This window comes from Oncorhynchus tshawytscha, linkage group LG04 (genome assembly GCF_018296145.1).
Source record: "Oncorhynchus tshawytscha isolate Ot180627B linkage group LG04, Otsh_v2.0, whole genome shotgun sequence".
Classification (NCBI taxonomy): Eukaryota; Metazoa; Chordata; class Actinopteri; order Salmoniformes; family Salmonidae; genus Oncorhynchus; species Oncorhynchus tshawytscha.
The window spans coordinates 64,221,376-64,244,496 of NC_056432.1; the positions used below are offsets into that span (position 1 = coordinate 64,221,376).

The window sequence follows — 23,121 nt, forward strand, 5'->3', positions numbered from 1 at the left end:
ATTGGATGTCTGTGAAATACTGTACAGGAATTTTCACACACATCTCCCCCCCATAACAAAAAACAACAACAACTTCAGAAATTGTTAGCATTTTTATTTGCTCTAAATTCTTTAACATTGACATCTGGCCTTACAGCTGTGATCCCCTTTGGTCAGAGTGTTGACAGTGCTTTTGCACTTCAGAACCCTCAATTTTCCAACAAGTGTTCTGCAAGCATTAAATGTGCATCTCCAAACTTGACCTAACACATTGACACTCCACAGAGCACAAATGTACAACATAACATTAATCCCAACATGGTACTTCAGATCAAGCACTTAAATGTGGCTTCCAGATGCAGCTTTTGAAGTACTCAGTCTCTCTTAATGTCATTACTCTGGGTGTAACAACATGCATAGCAGAATAAGTGATAGAAGTGAACCGGTACATTGAACACAGTAAGTAACCCAAATTTCCATCTAAAAAGGAATTTCCTACATTCCTGTTTTAGACCATTTGCATTACTGAATAAATATGTGCGCTGTTGATCAATATCAAATTGTGTCAAATGAAGAGCACAATTGTTATACAATAACTGCTGAGTGCACCAATGCTGTGAATTAGTGGTAAACTAAAACAAGGGCTGTGCATTAATGGAATATAAACTAGAAGTTGGGGCTAAAAAACAGTGAGTACCATAATTAGAAAATTGTAAAATAAGTAATTTCAAGCAATAAAACTGTACATTATTTGCCAATATTATTTTCACCTTCTCAGAATTCAAACAACCATCACCATTACCAGTAGTTATTTCATACAGCTTCACTTCATATTTGGGATTTGTCTTGTTAATATCAGGTGAAGGAGCAATGAGGGCTCATTAGAGAAAACAGATTCCAACTTCTTACATGTCTCCAATTCAAACCCACTCTGAAACAAATCACCTGACTACGGTGAATAGATATGATGATTGTCTGAGCATCAGTTCAGGTGGCGTCCAGCCATTAGCAGCATCGGTTCAGGCTGTGTGGGTGTACAGTAATGATAGGACAGGTATCCAGCCTGCCCAGAAGTTCTTTACTGCCCACAGCTCCAAAACATACATGTCCAGAAACTGATGCATTTCAATGCCAAAGCCATCAAGGGAAAAGTTGATTGATGAATGTCCACAAATGTATTGTCTCGAACAGTGAAGACATTTTCCAGTGCCAGTTCGTTCCCTGGCATTTTATTGGTGTGTTGTGTGATTGAAGATCATTTCCTGCAAGAAGGCCTAATAGTAAATAGCCCCGTCTGCCCTTCTCCTTTCACTATTTAGTTATTATTCATTCTAGAAATAATGCAGGACCTTACCAGAAGGTCTCTAGAAATACAACTAAACTATATTAAGTGATACAAATAAAGCGATAAGTGTCTACCACAGATTTAACTCATAACTCCTTTTTTCCTTCGCAAAGTGTCATCAGCACTACATCAATGTCACTACAAAATCATATTCCACTAACATTCTTCTACGTACTCAACTGAATCTAAAACTAGAAAGTGAAACTGGAAATCAAAATTGACTTCCTACAGAGAGCAACCCTGGCAAACCCCTGAAGAATGTGTGATTTAAGCAAAGAATAATAATCTTGTGCAAAAACAAACAGCCACATCATCACATTCAACTGAGCTAGCCTCTGGCCTCTAGCATGATAGTACATCCCTTCTGGACTCGAAGCACTGATTTGAGTGAGAACTTTAGCCACGGGACCTCAGAGTGCCTCATTGGCCAGAGTTTCAGTGGAGAGCCATGTCTTTGCCCCGTTCAGGAACTTGCTGAGAGGAGTGCCCAGGATGCTGCGGCGGCACATGTTCCCCACGGGAGAGAAAGGGAAGGAGGAGCTGAGGTACTCTGGAATTGAAGAGGGCTCGTGGGTGGAACCGGCCTTAAAGTACATCCTGCTGTGGTCTGATGGGGGGGCGCTGGGGTTGGAGGTAGGGGTGCTGGCCGGAGTGGCCCCCTTGTACTGGCGTAGCTGGCTCTGCAGCTTCTCTACCTCATCAGCCAGCTGGGAGAGCTTGTGGTATGCGGTTACAGGGCCGCCCTTGGGGATGCTGGCTTCAGGGACCCAGCGCAGGAAGTAGAGCCTCCACAGGGCCAGGTGTGAAGGCAGGAGCTGGGGGATGAGCATCCCCTGTAGGTCTGCGGGCCGGGAGACCCAGTCCCTGAAGAAGCGCTCTGTTGGGCTCTCCACCACCTCTCTGATCTGGGAGAAGTCTGGTTTGAGCCGCGGCACCAGGGAGTTCCGCCTGGTCAGGGTGAGGCTGTCATGGCCGTCCATCAGGATGTTCCTCAGGGAAGAGGGCATCCCTCGGAGTGTAGAACTGTAGTTTTTCTGGAAGAGAAAGGAACACACACTCATTTACAAGTTATTTAATTTAGAATTTAGAATGTATACATGTAGATGGTGTTGATTTTACTTTGATGGACATGACATTTTGATCTTCATGAATTCAGGTTATTTCCAGGCATCTGGGACTGTCCCTGGATAGTCTTGCATAGCTATTCTTGCAAAGCTCCCTAATTTACACATCTAGAATTGAAATGTACTTATCCTGTTAAGGGGTAGTTGACAACTCTCTCTTTCACTGTATTCATTTGCATTCTCAAACAAAGAGAGCAAACTGACCTTGGTGCGTCTAAAGGACTTCACTGTTCCATTCTGAACACAGGTGGCACCTTTTCCAACATACATGGGGTTGTTGAAGAGGGCCTGGTCTTTGGGGGTGAACTGCTGTGACCAGTCCCAGACAGGGGGGAAACGCAGGGCCTTCTCCTCCCCCATAGGGATGCACTTACTCTTAGCAAAATCCTGTGGAGGAGGACAGTTAAGGTTACTAATACTGCACACAGATCTGAGCTGCATCATATCAGAGGTGCGTTGACAGAGTTGAATACAACCGCAACTATGTTGTTGAGGGGGAACTTCCTGTGTTTGTGGCTTTGTGTGTGTGTGAGCTCCTCACCATGCTGTTCTCAGTGCGCTGCTGGGGACAGTTGAAGAGAAAGGTGCTGAAGACAGGGATCCACATGCTGTCACTGAGCACAGTCAGGTACGTCTCAGTGAACTCAAAGGCTGCTGGGTACTGATTTATAATCTGCCACACACAGTCCAGGAACAGCTGGAACAGAGGAGACTGAGGGGATGGAGGAGAGGAATAGGGGAAAGGTAGAGAATATTGTGATTAAAGGCGGCAGGTAGTCTAGCGATTAAAACCGTTCGGCCAGTAATCAAAAGGTTGCTGGTTTGACTCCCTGAGCCGACTAGGTGAACAATCTGTTGATGTGCCCTTGAGCAAGGCACTTATCCTGAGCGACTTACAGGAGCAATTAAGGTTAAGAGTGTTTGCTAAATTACTAAAATCACTGGACACAAAAACAATGACAACATTTCAAAGTACATCTCCATGTCAAGTATGCAAATAGACTAAGCCTACCTCCTCTTTGTCATTCTTCTTCAAATGGTTGCACCGGTGGAGGAAGCGATGGCCAGCCATCACCCACTCCTTCTGCACCAGGCTCTGGAAGCCAGTGAGGCTACGGAAGTGAGGGTCCAGCATCAGTTGTACCAGAGAGGACACCACACAGCTCAGGTCCCTGTCTTCTTCCTCTGGAGAGAGAAGAGAGAAGAGAAGAGAAGAGAGAAAAGAAGGAGAGAAGAGAAGAGAGAAAAGAAGGAGAGAAGAGAAGAGAGAAGAGAAGAGAAGAGAAGAGAAGAGAGAAGAGAAGGAGAGAAGAGAAGAGAAGGAGAGAAGAGAAGAGAAGAGAGAAGGAAGAGAAGAGAGAAGGGAAGAGAAGAGAGAAGAGAAGAGAAGAGAGAAGAGAAGAGAGAAGAGGAGAGAAATACAGGTCAGACAGACAGACAGACAGACAGACAGACAGACAGACAGACACACACACAACTAAAGGACAAAACCATGCATTTCTTTACCTTGCAGAATGACAGACACATGTTTTCCCTCCAGCAAGTAGACTACCTCGGCTGAATGCTTCAGGAAGGCCCTGGAGACAGGAATATGAAAGGATACAGTTGACTTTACTCTAGGTACAAACATTTACATCTTAAGTACGACATTCATTAACTCTGACCAAAAGTTGAGTCCAACCAAAATTATCCTGTTCTTGTTCATGAAATATTACCACCATTAAAAAATGTAAATAAAATGACTAATATATATACCAGATGGTAGAGAGAGAACACGCAGGAGCGTCTGTCAATGCTAGTACTTTTCTAAATGAAACTTCATGCAGGACAGGACAGCGGCAATGCCAGTGCAAACAGCATGGTGAGCCACCCTGCTGGGCCAGTGGCGTCTAAATATTTGCACATACCTGACATACTCCAGCCATCGAGAGCTTTCCATGGACGACAGCCACTTCTCCTCAGACTCCTCAAAGGGCTCTGCACACAAACAAACACACAGTCAAACATCCCAAGAGCTTTTAGAATCCCTAAGAGCAGCAATAAAACCCTAAGAACAACAAAGGGCCTTCAGCCTTCATAAAAAAATGAATTAAGCAACAAATAAATCACAACATTCATTTGATTGATTTCAATTCCTCCGACTTACCGATGACACAGATATGCCGCACTTTGACAAAGGCAGCCTGGATGTCCTGGATGTTGGGCAGGTTCTTGTCCAGGTCGGACTTGAGGACGTCACTGCGCTGTGGGTGGCTCTTTGTTATGGCACTACAGATCCTACCACAACACAGAGCAGGAAAAGACTGTTGGAAATGGTCTTAACAGCACTGCTTATTTGACAAGCAGTTTATTTCCTTCTCTTTGGTACTGCGAGTCTGGACAGAATAGTTTGGCAATCTCACTTGTCAGTTATGCCAAAATAACAAATCACAGTGCTGACATGATAATCACACTATTTGAAAGGAAATTGAAAACAGATGATTGTAGTAAACAATATGAAAACATCAACACATATAAATGGATTCATTGATATTCTATTCAATCTTATTATACCTCTGGTCCAGCTTCCTCTGCTGCAGTGGGTCACTGATGCTGGCCATGCGCACCAGGGCACTCCCGTTGGGGTGATTCCAGCACCACAACTAAGGGAAACACACACCACCTTGTCATGTTTCAGCAGTCACACACAAACGGTCCCCCTTGTTCTCTCACTTACAAACACTCACATATGCTCAAATGCATAGTCACTCCTCTCAAAGCACTTAACAAATCAGAGTCATTAATACTTGATAGAAACAGTCGGTCTAGGAGATTCTGTCTAAAACAGCAAGAAAGGCTTTTTGTTAAAAAGGCGGTTGTTTTTTGGGATGAAAGAGGCTGGCCACTCACAGGGATGCGGTGAGCAGTGAAAAAACATAGGTACTGCTTCAGGTCTTGATCCGCCAGGGACACTGGGACCACAACATACTCTGGGAGACTGGAGAGAGAAATATAAGAGGGAAATATGCATTACAGAGATGCTCCAAATGGCAAGAGGTTAACATTTGATGTCACTGAGTCGGGCATCATATTATCCACAGCAGAGCCTGAAATGGTTCACCACAATATGAAAATAAATAACTCCAATTCTGTGGCAGCAAGTGAAGCAATTACTACATTTCCATCTCCACAAAGATTCTATTACATAAAGTGTCAATGTAAGCCATTACCTAAGTGTGTTACATAAAGTATTACCATTCAGCCTGATGAGGATTATGACACTCTAATGAGCTATGTTAATCATAATCCAAATCTGGTAATAATCCATGATGTCGTTTAGAAAATGAGCTGAACGCCTGCAGTAACCCTCCCTCCCCCTCATCCCTACTCCCCTAAACTATGTGGGCCCCACCTGGGTGAGACGACGTAGCCCTCGTTGATGGAGCACACCCTCCACTCTGATGCACCTGTTCTCTTGATCTCTCGGTCCCATTCAGAGGGCCGGTCAAACAGGGGCATCTGCAGTCCTCCTCCGGGATCTACGCCATTAACTCGCTCCCCTGCACATGTAGCAGTGAGTTCTTGCTAATTAAAGACACACACCTGCTTGCTGTATTTCCTTCAACTCAAACATTGCAACAATTGTAAATATCTGTTGATGCTCCGGTGTTCCAACAAAACTCAATTGATCACATTGTTCCGTTAACAGTGTATTTCGGCATGTTTTCCTTTAGGTTCCTCACATGTCAAGACATGTACAGTGGGGATGCTATTGATAGCTAGAACAGTTTGGCAGGTCACAGGGAATAAGGGTGTGTCAAAGCCTTTTCAGTCAGAACCAGATGATTAAGCAGTGTACTATATACCTACCCAAGGATCCATAGTATTGCTTCCCTACGTACTCAAAGCCAAACAGCAGCTGGGGATCAGCGGGCTGGGAGTAGTGAGCGATGGCCAGGCAAACCTTAAATCACAGGGTGGGGCAAACACATGACTTCAAAAGGAAGGAACTGAACAGGTCCAGGCAAATATACAGTACATACAGTGCCTTTGGAAAGTATTCAGACCCCTTGACTTTTTCCACATTTTGTTATGTTACAGCCTTAATCTAAAATGGATAACATTCATATTTTTTCCTCAGTAATCTACATACAAACCCCATAATGACAAAGTAAAACAAGTTTAGATTTATTTGCAAATGTATTAAAAATAAAAACTAAACGAAATATATATATTTTTTACATTTGCTAAGATTTCTAAAAACTTGTGTTTTTGCTTTGTCATTATGGGGTATTGTGTTAAGGGGGGAAAAAACAATTCAATACATTTTAGAATAAGGCTGTAACATAACATAAAATGTGGAAGGGGTCTGAACACTTTCTGAATGCACTGTAGAGCCTAGTTATACGAGCCTGGAAGTTTTCCTTTGCTGCTTTTTGACTGTAACAGAGTGAGTATACACCTTTATATTATACTAGGGAAATTGTTTCCATAGCTAAGGCTGGCAGTGAGGACTAGTGAAAAGCAGAATAAACAACCTCTGAAGAATCAAAACAGTTGTTTTGTGAGGTGTTAAAGTTCATAGTAAACCATTGTTATGTAAATGCAGGCTGAAAAGTAGCAGTGGCCTGGCTTTGGCCCCAGGTGAGAGCAGATCTGCAGGAGCCATGGTCCAATGACATGGGTGCCGGCACACATAAATGGAAACAGAAAAGTATTTTGGGTAAAACACTGCAGTAAGTCCTGTATGGAAATGCACCACTTGTCAGGTCAGGGAGTCTGGAAAATATCCTGGCCCCAACAATACAATCTAAGGGAGATGGTCTGCTAGAATCTTTAAGATGTGACGGCAGATAATTCTGTACTGTGAATGGAGACAGGTTTCAGTGACTCCATAGGATATGCTGCCCCTTTTCAATGAGTTGTGTCTTTGAAATGCACTTTGAGGCACGTTCTGGCTGCCTCGGAGTCTGCTGATCACAGCCAGAGTGTTTTTCTGTTCACCTCTTACAGGAGTTGTTTTTATTCATTTGGAGGTGATGCTTTTATTGGCTAAAGACTCAGGAACCTGCTTGGGAACTTTCAATAACACTTCAAGCTGTGCCTTGGCTACAAGGGGCCTCTACCTTTACTACAAGATCCCACCATTTAAACAGCAGAATGTATTATTTAGCCCAGACATTCTCAACAGCTGAGGCACTAAGTCATGTTTTCTACACCTTGAAGGGTAGATAGAACTCTCACACAGGAATACTATGAAGAGTAAAATCAAACTTGAATTTGACCATTAAAAAAAAACCACAAGTCATTTCACCACATGCTGTATTTCATTTTAAGTGAGTGACAAAGACATTCATTTATGTCTCACTATTTCTAATAAAAGGCAAACGTTGAAAAGCAACGGCAAACATTTGAAAGACTTCAACCATTGAACCATAATCATGTATTTGTAAGTGTGCCTTGGGACGATCTGGGTAGCTAAGTTGCTCCAAGCATTCAGAGTTAAGCGTGGCAGCCAGGATTTCATTTAAGTGAAACCTAGGAAGGCAAACCTTAGCAGAACGCCTATTTCTATTGGGATAGAGGACTGAGTCTGGCGTTTGGAGCTTTCCATCAGTGGCAGTGGCATAGAATTACACAATGCTGTCCATTCATTGGAGGAGCTGCGACCAAAACACAGGACACAAGGAAGGAACTTGTGTTCAGGTATGTATGTATGCGTGTGTGTGCCTCTGTGTATATTTGAGACTGCTCCCAACTCTGTAAATTCCTTCGGTATTATAAGCTATTATAGAATGGCTTCATTCCATATGTCACAAAGAAAAAGGACCAAGCCCTGGTTTAGCTCCCGACAGTAATTACACTGTGTCCCCCCATATAGAAATAGACACAGGGAGTGCAGTTAAATCCCACTCTGTACCATTCCAATAATTACAGCAGAAACACCCATTCATAAAAAACACCATGTGTAATCAGAAACAACCAGGAGTTACCATTGGACTTCTAAACAGCTGTCATAACAGTGCCCAAGACCCCCCCAGAAAGCAGAGTAGCCAGGTAACGTTAATAGTTACTTCTTAGTTCAATATCTTTCAGGTGTGTTGAGGGGCTTCAAGCGCTAGCTCCCCCTTTCTCTGACAAACTGCTCCCACGTGGCATGCACCATGCGCTCTGGCTGGAGATCTAAGGTCACGTGTGTACATAGACGCAGGCTGTCAGGAAGATATACTGAGATCTGCGGTCTCCCTGTCACGGCCATGCAGAGTACTCAGGGCTGCTGCTAAGAACTCTTGGAGGCCTTACTCCACATAACACAGAATTCACTTTTGGACCAGAACCTGGGGTGCACAGCATCTGTGTTTGCAGAGTGATCAGAAACTAGAGGGCTGAATGGATGTTTTGTTCCCTGGTTGTTTTTTTGTGGTGACTTTAAAACCTCTCTATCCGGCTTCATATGTTCCAAGGGGATTGCAGGTTATATCCAGAGTGGCTCCTTCTCCCCCCTACCCTGCTTCCTTCTTCCCCCTACCCTGCTCCCTTTTCCCCCTACCCGGCTCCCTCCTAGCCGGCTCCTTCTCCCCCTACCCTGCTTCCTTCTTCCCCCTACCCTGCTCCCTTTTCCCCCTACCCGGCTCCCTCCTAGCCGGCTCCTTCTCCCCCTACCCTGCCTCCTTCTTCCCCCTACCCTGCTTCCTTCTTTCCCCTACCCTGCTCCCTTCTTTCCCTACCCTGCTCCCTTCTTTCCCCTACCCTGCTCCCTTTTCCCTCCTACCCGGCTCCCTTTCCCCTACCCGGCTCCTTCTCCCTCCTACCCGGCTCCTTCTCCCTCCTACCCGGCTCCTTCTCACTGCACACAGCATCACATTGTCTAGAATGAGCTCAACAGGCCCACAGGGCTCGGTAACACTGTATACAGACTCTTTTTTTATATTGTTTTATTGACTGTATGCTTGTTTATTCTATGTGTAACTCTGTGTTGTAGTTTGTTTCGCACAGCTTTGCTTTATCTTGGCCAGGTCGCATTTGTAAAATGAGAACTTGTTCTCAACTAGCCTACCTGGTTAAATAAAGGTGAAATAAAAATAAATAAAAACTCCAGGTGAATGCGCTTGACCAGGCCTGTTTGTTGGCTTTGCTGTCAGAAATAGAAGAGGGGAGAAGAGGGGTGGAGAGGGGAGGAAAGGCACAGAAAGGGGGATACAGGGAAGCCTACATCGCCCAAGAAGGGCCTCCTCGGTGTGTTTGTCAATGGGGTTACCATACACATACAGTCCTGTTTGGTTTTCTGGGAGAGGACATAGTACACATGGCATTTTTTCTCATCCAAAATAAAGGATTAACTAGTGTCATTGCCAGCATGTTTGCGCTCATACTCACATAATGGGACTTAACACTGATAATCATGTAGGCTAGCAAGAGATGATTAAAAAATATTTAAATCTGACAGTGGCAGTCTTTTGGGAACAGCTATACTGACAGCAGAGGCATTCCACTCCACAGTGAATTACCAGTGAAATCCTCTCAGAAACTAATCCACTGTAGTGGTGAGGCAGAGTTGAATTGGAGGATTACCATGCTAGATGGCTGGTATCTAGCCTCAGGTACAATTCAAGAGTCAACACCATGTAAATTTATATGGTGTTTATACATCAAAAATGTCAATTTTGTTCAGAAAGCTTATATCGCAAACCTTCTTGGCGCTTTGGGGCCCAGCCTCGTCGAAGCGGAACCTGATGATTCGGAAGTCCTTGCAGTAAAGGATGAGCTCGGTGGGATTAAACTTCAGCTTCTGGTTGGAACACAGAACCTTCTGCTTCCCCTTAGCATCGTTCACTGGGGAACAAACACAAAACAAAAGACCAGGGGCGAGACAGTGCTTTTTAAAATTTATTTCACCTTTATTTAACCAGGTAGGCTAGTTGAGAACAAGTTCTCATTTACAACTGCAACCTGGCCAAGATAAAGCAAAGCAGTGCGACACAAACAACAGAGTTACACATGGAATAAACAAGCGTACAGTCAATAACACAATAGAAAAAAAGAAAGTCTATACACAGTGTGTGCAAATGGCATGAGGAGGTAAGGCAATAAATAGGCCATAGTAGCGAAGTAATTACAATTTAGCAAATTAACACTGGAGTGATAGATGAGCAGATGATGATGTGCAAGTAGTGATACTGGTGCGCAAAAGAGCAGAAAAGTAAATAAAAACAATATGAGGATGAGGTAGGTAGGTAGATTAGATGGGCTATTTACAGATGGGCTATGTACAGCTGCAGCGATCGGTTCGCTGCTCTGATAGCTGATATTTAAAGTTAGTGAGGGAAATATAAGTCTCCAGCTTCAGCGATTTTTGCAATTCATTCCAGTTATTGGGCAGCAGAGAACTGGAAGGAAAGGCAGCCAAAGTAGGTGTTGGCTTTGGGGATGACCAGTGAGATATACCTGCTGGAACGCGTGCTACGGGTGGGTGTTGTTATCGTGACCAGTGAGCTGAGATAAGGAGGAGCTTTACCTAGCATAGACTTATAGATGACCAGGAGCCAGTGGGTCTGGCGACGAATATGTAGCGAGGGCCAGCCGACAAGAGCATACAGGTCGCAGTGGTGGGTGGTATATGGGGCTTTGATGACAAAACGGATGACACTGTGATCGACTGCATCCAGTTTGCTGAGTAGTGTTGGAAGCTATTTTGTAAATTACATCGCCGAAGTCGAGGATCGGTAGGATGGTCAGTTTTACAAGGGTAAGTTTGGCGGCGTGAGTGAAGGAGGCTTTGTTGCGAAATAGGAAGCCGATTCTAGATTTAATTTTGGATTGGAGATGTTTAATATGAGTCTGGAAGTAGAGTTTACAGTCTAGCCAGACCCCCAGGTATTTGTAGTTGTCCACATATTCTAAGTCAGAACCATCCAGAGTAGTGATGCTGGTAGGGCGGGTACAAGCATGCATTTGGTTTTACTAGCATTTAAGAGCAGTTGGAGGCCACGGAAGGAGTGTTGTATGGCATTGAAGCTTGTTTAGAGGTTAGTTAACACAGTGTCCAAAGAAGGGCCAGATCTATACAGAATGGTGTCGTCTGCGTAGAGGTGGATCAGGGAATCACCTGCAGAAAGAGCAACATCATTGATATATACAGAGAAAAGAGTCAGCCCGAGAATTGAACCCTGTGGTACCCCCATAGAGACTGCCAGAGGCCCAGACTATAGGCCCCCCAATTTGACACACTGAACTCTGTCTGAGAAGTAGTTGGTGAACCAGGCGAGGCAGTCATTTGAGAAACCAAAGCTGTGGAGTCTGCCGATAAGAATGTGGCGATTGACATAGTCGAAAGCCTTGGCCAGGTCGATGAAGACAGCTGCACAGTACTGTCTTTTATCGATGGCGGTTATGATATCATTTAGTACCTTGAGCGTGGCTAAGGTGCACACATTATTAGGGCTAATGGATAGGCAAATAGTAACAGTAGTTGCCTGGTCCCAGGTCTGTAAGCCTAATGTTTTTTAGAGTTAGGCTAAAGCACATACAGTACAGATCTGGGACAACACTAGTATAGTGTGGGGTAATGTACATGTGGGAAGTGGGCAGCTGAGTGACCAAAGATTACACAGAAAAACAGATTATTTATGTGTCACCACAGAGCTTCAGAGAAATTCAACCAAGTAGGAACTGAAATTAATCCACCAGACCTCAGCTGTCTAAAAACAAATGAGGAACTTCATTCTTCATGTTCAGATGACCCTTTATGGTGTAATACTCTAAATATACTTATGTTATTCTGAATACAGAATCATCTTTTTCAGAGGTTCCTCGAGTATTACATATGGTAAAACCTTTTCCACAAGATTCAACTGTTTATTTCACCCTCTGAAATATACTGAACAAAATTATAAACGCAACATGTAAAGTGTTGGTGCCATGTCTCATGAGCTGAAATACAGGTGAACCTTGTGTTGAGGACAACAAAAGGCCACTCTAAAATGTGCAGCTTTGTCACACAACACAATGCCACAGACGTCTCAAGTTGACAGTGGGCAATTGGCATGCTGACTGTAGTAATGTTGTCGTGGAAAATTACTAAATTAGACATACTATGCTGTTTTGACTTAGATAACTGTCCATTGTTATATGATAGTGTTTTTTTTCCGCTGATGCAGGCTTGTTGTCTTGTGGGACAGTTATAAGTCTGGGCGTACAAATAAGAGCTGGGTGCGACCGCAGTATGTGACATCCCGTTTGTACTATCTGCAGGAACTCCTCTGTATGGAAACTTGCAGGAAAGAACAGACAATGGTGGCAACGTCAGCTATCTTAATCTACAGAGACAAACTAAACGCCTTTTATACACTACGTCCCCCACCCCTGTTTGCACACATCTGCTAACTGCCACATAAACAAAGAGATTGAACTTTTCTATAAAAGCTGAGAGCCAACTCTGTTCGTAGAGCTTTCAACTCTGACTATTCTTCGTGATGGTTGATTGCTTCATTTTTGCAAATCATATAATACATTTGATGTTTGAAAGAATCTGCAGTCTCTCTTCCTCTGACAATTTGGCGACAAGGACGGGATGGCTAACTCAGTTTGCTGATTGCCCCTGGGGAGACCGAGGTTGCGTTAGATGTGGCAGGGAGTCCCACACTCCGACTAAGCAGAGCAGAAAAGGGACCCCTCGGACTGGCAGGGAGTGTTAGTGAGTGGATACGTCATTCAGAACAGACAAAATACATTTATTGAGTATGTATGTAGTATGCTTATTGGTCTTAAGATAAAAACATTTTGAATGCTTAGCAGGACAGGAAAATGGTCTAATTCACACGCTTATCAAGAAAACACCCCTGGTCATCCCTACTGCCTCTGATCTGGCAGACTCACTAAACACATGCTTTATTTGTAAATGATGTCTAAGTGTTGGAGCGTGCCCCTGGCTATCTGTAAATACATTTAAAAAAACAAGAAGATGGTGCTGTCTGGTTTGCTTAATATAAGGAATTTGAAATGATTCATACTTTTGATACTTAAGTATATTTTATCAATTACATTTACTTTTGATAGTTAAGTATATTGAAAACCAAATACTTAGACTTTTACTAAAGTAGGATTTTACTGGGTGACTTACTCTTTTACTTGAGTCATTTTCTAAAAAAAAGGTATCTTTACTTTTCCTCAAGTATAACAATTGGGAACTTTTTCCACCACTGGTGAAATCCATAGATTAGGGCCAAATGTATTTATTTTAATTCACTGATTTCTTTATATGAACTGTAACTCAGTCAAATCTTGAAATTGTTGCATGCTGCGTTTATATTTTTGTTCAGTATATAATGATCTTAGAACCAGAAGGGGATTATTTGCATGTTTCCATGGCACACCAGGAATCTAGTCTTGGCCTGTGTACCACCACCTGCACACACCTTCACTACCTTACCAGACAAGGATAAGACCAATGCCTCGTCTCAGTTTGTGGTGGGTGGAGCGTTGGGTCAGTAATTTTGCCAAGCTAAGGCTCTCATAAAGGACCTTTGTTGAGGGCGTACTGAGTAGAAAACATTGCTTCATGCTCTATCAGCTCAGCAAAACAGCCCCACGCTCCCAGCCATGTCAGCAGAGAGTGAGGCTATGAGTTACACAAACAAGGTTAATCCGGAACAGGCTTTTCAGCCAGGGCCCTCTGTCTGGGCTATGACCTCATCTATGGAGATACTAAAAATGGATCCGTGTCCAGGGGGAGCAGGCAGGCAGTTACCAAAACTGGTTTAAGTCAATGGTGTGTCAAATCAGCCTGGTATCAGCCTAAACACAGAGACTGGGGTCAGCCAGATTGGATCTGAGAGATCCGACTGGTCCCTCAGCCATCAGACAAAAAAACATTTATGGGGATTTCAAAGGAGGAGAGCAAAACCTGTCCATTGTGCATTCATAGTTCAACAGCTGGGTGTAGATGAAGCATTACAGCTGCAGCGGTCCAAGAAGTGTGGGGGGGTCTTACAAAATCCACTATATCGGTCATAAAGACAAAATCATGGGGGGCAATGCGTTTCATAGGTAATTTATTTTACACAGGCTATTAAAAAAAAAAACATTACCTGTCAGGAACCTAAACTGATCTTTTTTCTGGACTAAAGGGACTGCCAGTGTCATATGAGTAGGCTACTTTCCACTGAGTTATATTTTGGTGGAGATTGCTGTTTGAGTTTGTTTACCATCTCATCTCCATGGTTAGCATAATAGCACATGGTCTTACCTGTCACCACTTGCTCCACACACGCAAGGGGAACATCGTGCTCTCCAAGCAGACGGTTGGCAACCTGGAACCTCTGAGAGAACACAACACAACACAGAGATCAACATGGTGAGGAGTGTAGGTACCTGGGGAAAAAGCAAACAATAGTTCCAGGGAGACCAGAGGTTTTAACTGGAGCAGAGTGAGACTGCACCACATGTTATCAACAGCTGATAAGAGAATATTTGAACCATCTGGAAATGCTCTGCCAGGAACACGGATGATGATACTGTTGTTTTTGTATTTCAGTGAAATATAATGACTAACATGGAATCAGCTGATGAATGGAGATCATTGACAACTTTCGAGCAAATGTGTGAATCTAAAAGTTACCCCATTTGCACTGAAAGGCAAATCCACAATTTTGCCATCAATGAGGACCATTAAGATCAAGTCTGATTTCCAAGAGCAGTGCAATCCGTCCACAAGTCCGATAAACTTTTGTTTTTCAAGTAAACAGATCTGGGATGCCTCACTAAGTTGTTTAAGTGGTGAAGGCATCAAAATAAGCTTAACACAAAACAGGTGGTCTAAAAGCACAGGGTGGGAGGTTACAAAAAACATCTGACACTGGAAGAAAGACACCAGTGTCCTACAAACCTTTTTGTTGATGGGTATTTCACAACAGGCCTATCCCACATGCTGCTTATCATGTGACAACCTTGACCACACTTTCTCCAATAAACTCAGGTGTGATCATGTAGGGCCAGTCTCCCAGGACACAGATTAAGACTAGTCTTGGACTAAAAATACATTTTAATGGAGAATGTCTCTGATTAATCCGTGTCTGGGTAACTAGCCCATAGAGCTACAGTCATTTTTGGGAGAGAGGCACACAGTGTACCACAGGAGGTTGGTGGCACCTTAATTAGGCAGGACGGGCTCGTGGTAATGGCTGGAGCAAAATCAGTGAAATGGTATCAAATACATCAAACACACGGTTTCCATGTGTCTGATGCCATTCCATTCTCGCTGTTCCAGTCATTATTATGAGCAGTCCTCCCCTCAGCAGCCTCCACTGGAGTGCACTCACATTGAAAATGTACCTGTTTGGGGAGGGCATCATGGGTGATGAAGGAAACCTTGAAGTTGGTGCATATCAGCTTCCCCCACAGGTCACCATGACTGCTATCTGCTCCGATGCACTTCCTCACAAAGCTCACTTCATTTACCACAATCTCCCCTGAGAATGACAAACAGGAAGTAACATGAACCATGACATTTAGGTTTCAAAGAAAAGAGGTATAAAACATAGGCCTAAAAGGGACAGAAATGGAAGGTGAGTGTTAACCACAAAGTTATTTTAAGTCTTATAGCGATGAAACAAAACATGGGCTGATGGCTGAGTAATATGACATGAATGAAGCTTGGGAAAATGTGCTATGGAAGTGGAATGATCACATACTGAGATGTCTATCTCCTAGTCTCATTCAGGATTCTGCCATCGAGCCAAAGGCCTCCGGTTACGCTGCTGGAGAGTGATCTGTGCATTTCTCCTCTCAGGCCCTTGAATTGGCTCTAATGATCCCATATTCCAGTCTGAGGCGTTGGGTCAGGGTGGTGGAAATACCTGTCATAGAATAGCTAGACCTCTTCATGACAGAGGAGGTCAACACAACACTCTGTTGCCTAACCTATAGGCCTAGTAGCCCGTTGTGACCTCTACTCTTTAACCCCTCTTTGGTTCCAGTAGCATCTCAGGACAAAACACAAATACCCACAGCCTGACAAACAACCTGGTGTCTGAACCAATGAGGGTTCCCTCCATTTACAGGACTTTCCTCTCCTCCTCACAAACAGATGTTTTTAATTACCTCCATAGCCAGATGCACACGGCTCCAAGAGGTATTTATTTTTCAATATAAAAAAAAGAGCCCATGATGAGTCACATACACTGCTGACTGTTTCTACTCCAGGATCGCGCTCTCTCTCTCTGGCCATTCAGTGGGAGTTCACAGACTCAGCACATGCACTACGGGCTTGCCAGGAAAACCCCATGAGCAGGAGAATGGGGATCAGGTGGGCCTAGCTGTCCTCCTCCTGGGAAAATGATCTGCCATTAGGAGAACTGAGAACCCAGCATAAACTTTTAACGGAGCACAGCCTCAAACGGACAGAGACCACTTTGGTTAGTAAGGCTGCTTGATGGATCGAGGTCCTCCTCTCAAGTTTTACATCCAGATCAAAACCCCTCTTCATCAAAGACAGGTGTACCCAGTCCTAAACTAGACCGTAACTTTCTAGACTAAACCATTCATGTTGATTTTATTGATGTTGCCATTTCCTGTGTCACTGAACAGGGACCTAAGAGGTCTGACAGTAATTAGCTCTCAACCTCGCTGGCAACATTGAAGGACATGAATGTTTATGACAAACCATTGTGTCTCTCAAACGCTTCAAATCTAAACAATCACCAGATCAATGAACGCAGCGGCTACCTTTGCATAGTGCAAAATTCCTGCCATTTCATGATAGATTAAGCATGAATTTACCATTGCATGAAGTGAAGACATAAAGTAGAAGAGACTGTATGATAGACTAGTACATGAATGCAGTGCAGTGATTATTCCCTATATCGTGGCAGTATGGTTGTGAGTGACACTGCAGCATCGCTAGACTATAACAGCTGGAGCTGCTCTGCAGAGGGTTACCGTAGGACAGGCAGGGAACAGCCAAAGCGAACCAGGCCCAGCACTGTAAACAGGATCATCACATGTCAAAATGACAGATTTTCCCTCAGTCAGCATGAGTTTAACCCATTCAGCCCAGATGTAATCTGTCACTTTCCATTTAGCTGGTTTATTTTGATGCATTCATTCAGATTATACACTGCATTGTCTATGAGCAAATTAGAGCCTGCCCGTACACTCAAATTAGAGCCTGCCCGTACATTTACAGTTGGAAGTTTACATACACTTAGGTTGGAGTCATTAAAACTCGTTTTTCAACCAGTCCACAAATTTCTTGTTAACAAACTACAGTTTTGGCAAGTCAGTTAGGACATTCACTTTGTGCATGACACAAGTTATTTTTCCAATAATTGTTTACAGACAGATTATTTAATGTATAATTCACTGTATCACAATTCCAGTGGTTCAGGAGTTTACATACACTAAATTGACTGTGCCTTTAAACAGCTTGGAAAATTCCAGAAAATGATGTCATGGCTTTAGAAGCTTCTGATAAATTATGTCAATTAGCCTGAGTCAATTGGAGGTGTACCTGTGGATGTATTTCAAGGCCTACCTTCAAACTCAGTGCCTCTTTGCATGACATCATGGGAAATTCAAAGGAAATCAGCCAAGACCTCAGAAAACAAATTGTAGATCTCCACAAGCCTGGTTCATCCTTGGGACCAATTTCCAAATGCCTGAAGGTACCACGTTCATCTGTACAAACAATAGTATGCAAATATAAACACCATGGGACCGAGCAGCCGTCAAACCGCTCAGGAAGGAGACGCGTTCTGTCTCCTAGAGATGAACGTACTATAGTGCGAAAAGTGCAAATCAATCCCAGAACAAAACAGCAAAAGACCAAAAGTATCTATATCCACAGTAAAACGAGTCCGATATCGACATAACCTGAAAGACCGCTCAGCAAGGAAGAAGCCACTGCTCCAAAACCGCCATTAAAAAGCAAGACTACGGGTTGCAACTCCACATGGGGAAAAAGACCGTATTTTTTGGAGAAATGTCCTCTGGTCTGACGAAACAAAAATAGAACTGTTTGGCCATAATGACCATTGTTCTGTTTGGAGGAAAAAGGGGGAGGCTTGCAAGCCGAAGAACACCATCCCAACCGTGAAGCACGGGTGTGGCAGCATCATGTTGTGGGGGTGCTTTGCTGCAGGAGGGATTGATGCACTTCACAAAATAAATGGCATCATGAGGGCGGAACATTCTGTGGATATATTGAAACAACATCTCAAGATATCAGTCAGCAAGTTAAAGCTTGGTCGCAAATGGGTCTTCCAAATGTACAATGACCCCAAGCATACTTCCAAAGTTGTGGCAAAATGGCTTAAAGACAACAAAGTCAAGGTATTGGTGTGACCATCACAAAGCCCTGACCTCAATCCTATACCAAATGTGTGGGCAGAACTAAAAAAAGCGTGTGCGAGCAAGGAGGCCTACAAACCTGACTCAGTTACACCAGCTCTGTCAGGAGGAAAGGGGCAAAATTCACCAAACGTATTGTGGAAAGCTTGTGGAAGGCAACCAGAAACGTTTGACCCAAGTTAAACAATTTAATGGCAATGCTACCAAATACTAATTGAGTGTATGTAAACTTCTGACCCACTGGGAATGTGATGAAAGAAATAAAAGCTGAAATAAATCATTCTCTCTACTATTATTCTGACATTTCACATTCTTAAAATAAACTGGCCTAAGACAGGGACTTTTTACTAGGATTAAATGTCAGGAATTGTGAAAAACGGAGTTTAAATGTATTTGGCTAAGGTGTATGTAAACTTCCGACTTCAACTGTATATACACATGGAGTACACGTGGTACAGGTGAATCTTGCACTGTGAAGGCTACTCCTTGTAGATGACGAATAAACAAACGTTACCACAACATCTAACAAACAGTACTGTGGTCACGTCATTCGCCGCTTACATCATAGCACTCTCTGTTTATCACAGAGTTGGCAACTTTCAGTGCCTATTTAGATAAATGTCAGTTGGCCAAGGTCATGGTCTATCATGTGACCAGAGGTAACACAGATTCAGAACAATCACAAGGCCTATCCTGTGTGTGATTGGTATGTCAAAAACATGTATATCACATAATCATACTGGAGGAAACAAACACTTCCTAGGATGAGGTTCTCCTTTTGACTAAGTCCACAAAACCCTAAATCAAATCAAAAGGGCTATTCATGTGATCACACCTGCCAACTGACCCAACTAACCACAACCTGGCTTTGCTTCCTGGGGTTTTGTAGCTTTCAAAGCAGGCCACCTGTGTTTGTGTACAGCACCTAGCAAACCAGATCACAGTTTGGACATCTGGTGGCGAGGACACAGGCTCAGAGACCCAACATGGTCTCTGTATACAGTGATTATCACAATCCTCTGAGTCACACGAGACTAGGGATAAATGCCTCAGTCACAACACAAAGATGGCAGTTAAAGGGACAGATATGCTTCAGCATTCCACCTGTACAATAGTAGAGTACAGTGCTCCAGTAACACCATCACATTGCTGATGGATAGCGACAGGACACGTCATTTTGAGAAACTCATGACTTTGTCCATATTAGCCTAGCTTGTGTGATTAACGGAGCAGAACTCATGTGCTGACAAACTAAGTGGTGAAGAGAGACTGAGGACAGTAGGAGTATGTGGGCCAGAGAATGAGAATGTGCTTGGGAGTACAGAGAGTTAGCTTTGCCTCATGCAAGAGAGAAAAATAAAACGTTCAGCGAGAAGAGGGAGAAACCCAACCAGAAAGCTCACTAATTAGAGGTGGGCAGCCAGCAAAGGATCCAGCCAGGGATGAAGAGAACTGGATGAGGACAGAGAGATAAACAGAGAGCTACTGAAATTAAGGGAGGACAGATGAACAGAGAGAGAGAGGGGAAGACAGAAGAGAGGAGGACAGTTGAGATGAGTTGTTGAGATGAGTTAGCCCCACTGTGGTCCTCTGTCTCGTCAGGTTGGTGTGGACTTGAATGGATCATTCAATCAGAGACCCCTTTGAATGGGTCACATTCAAGACACATAGCAACACTATCAAGGAGCTGGGAGGCCCACAAATAAAGCCAAAGTCTCTCCATTCAGGGCCACCCTCACAGAGCCATGAACTAAAGATCAGAACATAGATCATAGTGTAAAAATCTAACCTGAGATTCAATGTAGGCTAAACTCTTCATAGTCAGGTTGAGGGAGAGGAGGTGACTATCGTATTTTGTAAAGCAAGGCCAGGTGGCACTGCGTGAGTGCGTCATGTTTACTTTCACTGCCAGCATTCATTGAAACACACTGGCAGAACCCAGCAATAACAATAGCTAAACCTCCAGCCAAGGAAAAACCGGTATCCCTCTATAAAACATACCAGCGTCTTAAAATAATCAGCTGACATAGATAAGGGTAAAACTATACATACCAAAGCAGGGCTACAGCGTGACAGTTTTACCCACATATGCGCCTAAATATTGTCGTGCAATGTAAAATAATTAAGGATTCTAGTTTTATTATATTAAATACTAGTCATTGTGCTCCTAACTGTATTTGTGTACGCAAACATTTTCCAATTTAAGTCAGTGTAGAGCCCTGCAAAGCAGAGAAAATAGCAATAAAGTGCAAGAGGGAGGTTTTGTTATTATTTCAGCAGAGTAAGTAAAACCAGGCAAGGCACATCTATTTTAGAATGAAGGAAGGTCCATTCTCTGTTGCTTAATTATAAGGAGTGAACGCCTCAAAGGGAAATTCGTCCCACAACACAACCTCTGATTCACAACCTCAGACTCAGATATAGGCCTGATGACACTTCAAGGTTATATGGTCAAGTGTTTCTCAATCTTGCTCCATTATATCAGTGAGCTTCCACCTCCATAACAGCCATGAATGAACCAAAATGCTTAAGAATGTTGTTGGCTTTTTTGCAACAATAGTTTATGGGGGGGCAACATGAATTGAGTGGAGGGTCATGGCCCCTCCCTGTACACAGATTGATGAGTGGTGGTTAGACACATAAATAGACTTCTCATTATTTACATTCTCTTTAAATGTCTCCTTGTTTATCTTAATACACTGGAGCAAAATGTAATATGGAGAGGTTGGGTGTCAGTTTAGCTCACACACAAACACTGCCAACTTAATGGAAAAAAGAAAACAAACCTGAGGCCCTGCCACGCATTACAACTTCAAAGATGCCAAGAAAAAAACACAAAAGGCGAGAAATAGTTTTCAGTGACTGATTCTCTGTGTACAGGAAAAACCCTTGTAAATCTCTTATTGTAACCTCCTTAAGACAGTCATTAACCAACTAGCGTCCTCTCTGAGCTGGGATTTCACAGCAAAATAAGGAGGCATATCTGAACCAGCCCATTGTTAACTAAGGCTAAATTATGCACAGTTAGTTGCAGTGATGAAAAGGTGGCCAGGCACTGCACTGCCATGGTGACTTGAGACAGCACAGAGAAAAGAGACTTTCAGTTGGATGAGATTACCACAGCCTAATGATGCGACAATAAGGGATGCCAAATGCCTGTGGGGAAAACCACAAGTGAGGTACACTGACAGAGAACACATTCAAAACAATAAATTACATTTAGCTGAAGAGATATGAGAGTTTTCACTGGCTGGTCATTGAAATATCAGTCATCTTCTACCTTAGCATGAAAAGAAAGACTATAGCTGGATGAGGTCAGCCTTTACTGGTTATTTTTCAGGAGCGGGATATTTTGATGGGTGGTTAAATGTATTTATTCTCTATGTACTCGTAACATAGTTGATAGTTACAAATAGAAAAGTCAGAAACAACAAGCTAGCTGTGGCAGAGGGAACTGTAAACTCACCTGGAAGTAACTTGGCCTCTAACTTCTTGATAGGTGGCTGTGGAGTTTTTTTCAGATCAGTCTGCATGAAATATAAAACAGATTATAGACCAAACTAACTACATTATGCACAACTTATTGAACAAGTAATCCTAGCTAGCTGACTACTCAGTAATAGCAAGTAACTGTTAGTATACTGAGGACAGAGTAACTTTGCTAGTCAAGTGGGGTTACTCACCTGAACAGGCAGAAGGTAGGATTTAAAGGTTGGTTTCAAGGGCTTCACAGAAAACATTATTAATAGCTTGAGTCCAATAACTAAAGATGATAAATGGATACTTCCATGATTTCAGTGAGAAAAGAATGTCAAACGTTAACTAACTTGTACCTTGGCTAGCACAATAACAGCAAAAATAAATAAACTGCTGAAAATGTGAAGTAGTGAACAATACAGTAAATATTTTTAGATAGATTTCCCCATATGGATCAGGCCGGGATAGCTTGCTGGGTATCTCCTTTCGTTTCGTGTCAACACAGCTGCTGTGCTGGCGAGCTCTGGTTGTCCTCGCGAGCAAGTTACTAGTAGCCAGCCAGCCTTGTAGTTAACTGCTAGCAAGCAACTTTTACGTCGTCAAACAACCTAGCTAGCTTTAGCTAACTAGCAAGCATTCCATTCGCAGAACTTTGCGAACGCCTAGCTGCAGACCGTGAGTTAATTCACTAATTTACTGGAGATGAACTCCACAACGTAAACCCTGCTGGCATAGAGCAGTGATAACTGTCGTATTTAGCTAGCAGCATTATATCCAAGGCTTTGCTATGGACACAACGGCCATGTTTACATTCAGGAGGAGACAGACTGGGGAGGAGCATCGGTCTACTTTGCACCCCAAGCACAGATCTGG

At 43.2% G+C, this 23,121-nt stretch overlaps 1 protein-coding gene across 2 annotated transcripts; it reads right to left on the bottom strand.

Annotated features, from left to right (window-relative positions):
- Window positions 1-77: 77 nt before the first annotated feature.
- LOC112249178 (myotubularin-related protein 10) lies at window positions 78-23,121 on the bottom strand. 2 transcript variants are annotated; one of them, XM_024418895.2, is made up of 16 exons: window positions 22,455-23,121; window positions 22,238-22,298; window positions 15,757-15,893; window positions 14,672-14,744; window positions 10,118-10,260; window positions 6,298-6,391; window positions 5,840-5,987; window positions 5,338-5,425; window positions 5,002-5,090; window positions 4,595-4,725; window positions 4,356-4,425; window positions 3,955-4,025; window positions 3,461-3,633; window positions 2,990-3,160; window positions 2,653-2,835; window positions 78-2,358 (listed from the first exon to the last, which is right to left on the bottom strand). In XM_024418895.2, exons 1-16 carry the CDS (start codon window positions 22,509-22,511, stop codon window positions 1,735-1,737), a joined length of 2,313 nt encoding a protein of 770 aa, XP_024274663.1. In that variant the 5' UTR covers window positions 22,512-23,121; the 3' UTR covers window positions 78-1,734. The 2 variants fall into 2 exon arrangements, with proteins under 2 accessions (XP_024274663.1, XP_024274664.1); XM_024418896.2 differs by lacking the exon at window positions 22,455-23,121 and having other exon boundaries at window positions 15,744-15,893.

What these genes read in the sequence shown, in the direction of transcription:
- LOC112249178 (XM_024418895.2), bottom strand. Translation starts at nt 22,511, where the DNA reads ATGTTTTCTGTGAAGCCCTTGAAACCAACCTTTAAATCCTACCTTCTG. An exon ending in GGCCCCAAAGCGCCAAGAAG is followed by an intron (nt 6,392 to 10,117) that starts GTTTGCGATATA and finishes CTGTGATTTAAG; the next exon opens with GTTTGCCTGGCCATCGCTCA. An exon ending in AGAAGAATGACAAAGAGGAG is followed by an intron (nt 3,161 to 3,460) that starts GTAGGCTTAGTC and finishes CCATCCCCTCAG; the next exon opens with TCTCCTCTGTTCCAGCTGTT.